The 1,947-nt window shown below is 62.4% G+C and overlaps 1 protein-coding gene across 1 annotated transcript in view; it reads left to right on the forward strand.

Annotated features, from left to right (window-relative positions):
- The window catches only part of TNKS1BP1 (tankyrase 1 binding protein 1, 182kDa), a gene marked incomplete at its 5' end in the record, with an annotated part of 3,989 nt that overhangs the window by 281 nt on the left and 1,761 nt on the right, over window positions 1–1,947 (forward strand). The window contains 3 exons of the mRNA XM_009073069.1: window positions 100–272; window positions 318–1,515; window positions 1,654–1,915. Of these exons, the coding sequence (XP_009071317.1) occupies window positions 100–272; window positions 318–1,515; window positions 1,654–1,915 (1,633 nt within the window). The remainder of the gene's footprint in view (window positions 1–99; window positions 273–317; window positions 1,516–1,653; window positions 1,916–1,947) is intronic.

Here is a 1,947-nt window from a genome sequence, read left to right on the forward strand (position 1 = left end):
CCTCAGGGTGTTTTCCTCTTCCCTCCAGCTCCTCTGTTGCAAGAGTTGGAGCTGTGCCCACCACTAACCCTTCTGCCCCCACTAACCTCTGTCTCTCCTTTAACCCCTCTCTGCTTTACCCTCAGGACCTGCTGGGCTGGTCGCGGAAGGACCTGTGTAGTGAGTTTGGCATCGGTCGCCCTCGCCAGACCGAGACCTTCGACTGGAGCCGCCCAGCTGTGTCCAGGGAGAGAGACTGGCCTGCTGAGACTGAGCAGGGCCAGAAATTTGGGGCCAAATCCAGCTGGGACAGCAGTGACAGGGACAGCACTGCCCAGGAGGGCTGGAGCAGCAACTATGGAGCCACGGAGCTGATGGGGGACACAAGACTCAGCAGCAGCGACTGGTCCCAACCTCTCAGCACCAGAGAGAGCTGCCTGCAGGATTCAGACTTCAGTGCCACCACAGCCAAGTGGGGCCCAGGCTATGGCCTGGGCCGTACTGGCAGCAGAGAGCACCTTGGCTCTGGGCAGGCTGACTGGGGCAGTGGCCTTGGCACAGGGCACAGCCAGCAGCAGGATGAGGAGCCACGCTCAGGGCAGCCCACCTGGGTGGGCAGATACAGTGCTGGGGACACAGAGATGAAGGACAGAGAGCTCACCTCAGACTGGGCTAGTAAATACAGCAGCCAGGATGCTGGGAGCAAGGACCAGGATTTGACACTGGGCTGGGCTGGCAGATCCAGCACTGGGGACACTGGGAGCCCAGACAAGGAGCTCAGCCCCAGCCGTCCAGCCTGGGACAGCAGGTACAGCACCCGAGACATGGAGAGCCAGGACCGGGAGTTCAGCCCCAGCAGGCCAGACTGGACTGAGGAATACAGGAACATGGAGAGTCAGGACAGGGAGTTCAGCCCCAGCAGGCCCGCCTGGACTGAGGAATACAAGGACACAGAGAGTCAGGACAGAGAGTTCAGCCCCAGCAGGCCAGCCGAAGGCAAGGAGTACAGCACTGGGAATGTGGAGACCCAAGACCAGGAATTCAGTCCCAGCAGAGTGGCCTGGGATGACAGGTACAGCACCAGGGACATGGAGAGCCAGGACCAGGAGTTCAGTCCCAGCAGGCCAGCCTGGGGTGGCAGATCCAGCACCAGGGACATGGAGAGCCAGGACCAGGAGTTCAGCCCCAGCAGACCAGCCTGGGATGACAGATCCAGCACCAGGGACATGGAGAGCCAGGACAGGGAGTTCAGCCCCAGTGGAGCAGCCTGGGGTGACAGATCCATCACCAGGGACATGGAGAGCCAGGACAGGGAGTTCAGCCCCAGCCGACCAGCTGAAGCCAGTGAGTGCAGCACCAGGGACCCGGAGACCCAGAGTGGGGAGTTCAGCCCCAGTGGAGCAGCCTGGGGTGACAGATCCATCACCAGGGACATGGAGAGCCAGGACAGTGCATGCGCACCCAGCAGAATAGCCTGGGATAGTGGGCACAGCACCAGGGACATGGAGACCCAGGATGGGGAGTTGTTCAGCTCCAGTAGAGCAGCCTGGGGTGACAGATCCAGCACCAGGGACGTGGACACCCGGGATGGGGAGTTCAGCCCCAGTGGAGCAGCCCGGGATGGGGAGGACAGGTCTGCAAACACCAGGAAGGATGAGCAGGAGCTGATCTTGGGCCGGCTGAGCTGGCCTAGTGAGCACAGTGTTGGCCAGACGGGGCTGGTCAGGGTTGAGGAGGACATGCCCAGCTCCCACTGCCCTGATCCCCCAGCCCAGGAGCTCACCTGGGGCAGTGCCCACCGACAGGAGCACAGCAGCTCCAGCAGCAGAGACTGGGCTGAGCAGCACGAAGGGGCTGAGTGCCACCACCAGTTCAGTGTCATTGGGACAGAGCGGGCACCAGACCCCTGCAGCACTGGAGCCTCGGATGGCTCCATGTCTGGGGACCTGCTGCAGCCCCTGGCAGGCT

Source organism: Acanthisitta chloris, unplaced genomic scaffold (assembly GCF_000695815.1).
Source record: "Acanthisitta chloris isolate BGI_N310 unplaced genomic scaffold, ASM69581v1 scaffold11474, whole genome shotgun sequence".
Classification (NCBI taxonomy): Eukaryota; Metazoa; Chordata; class Aves; order Passeriformes; family Acanthisittidae; genus Acanthisitta; species Acanthisitta chloris.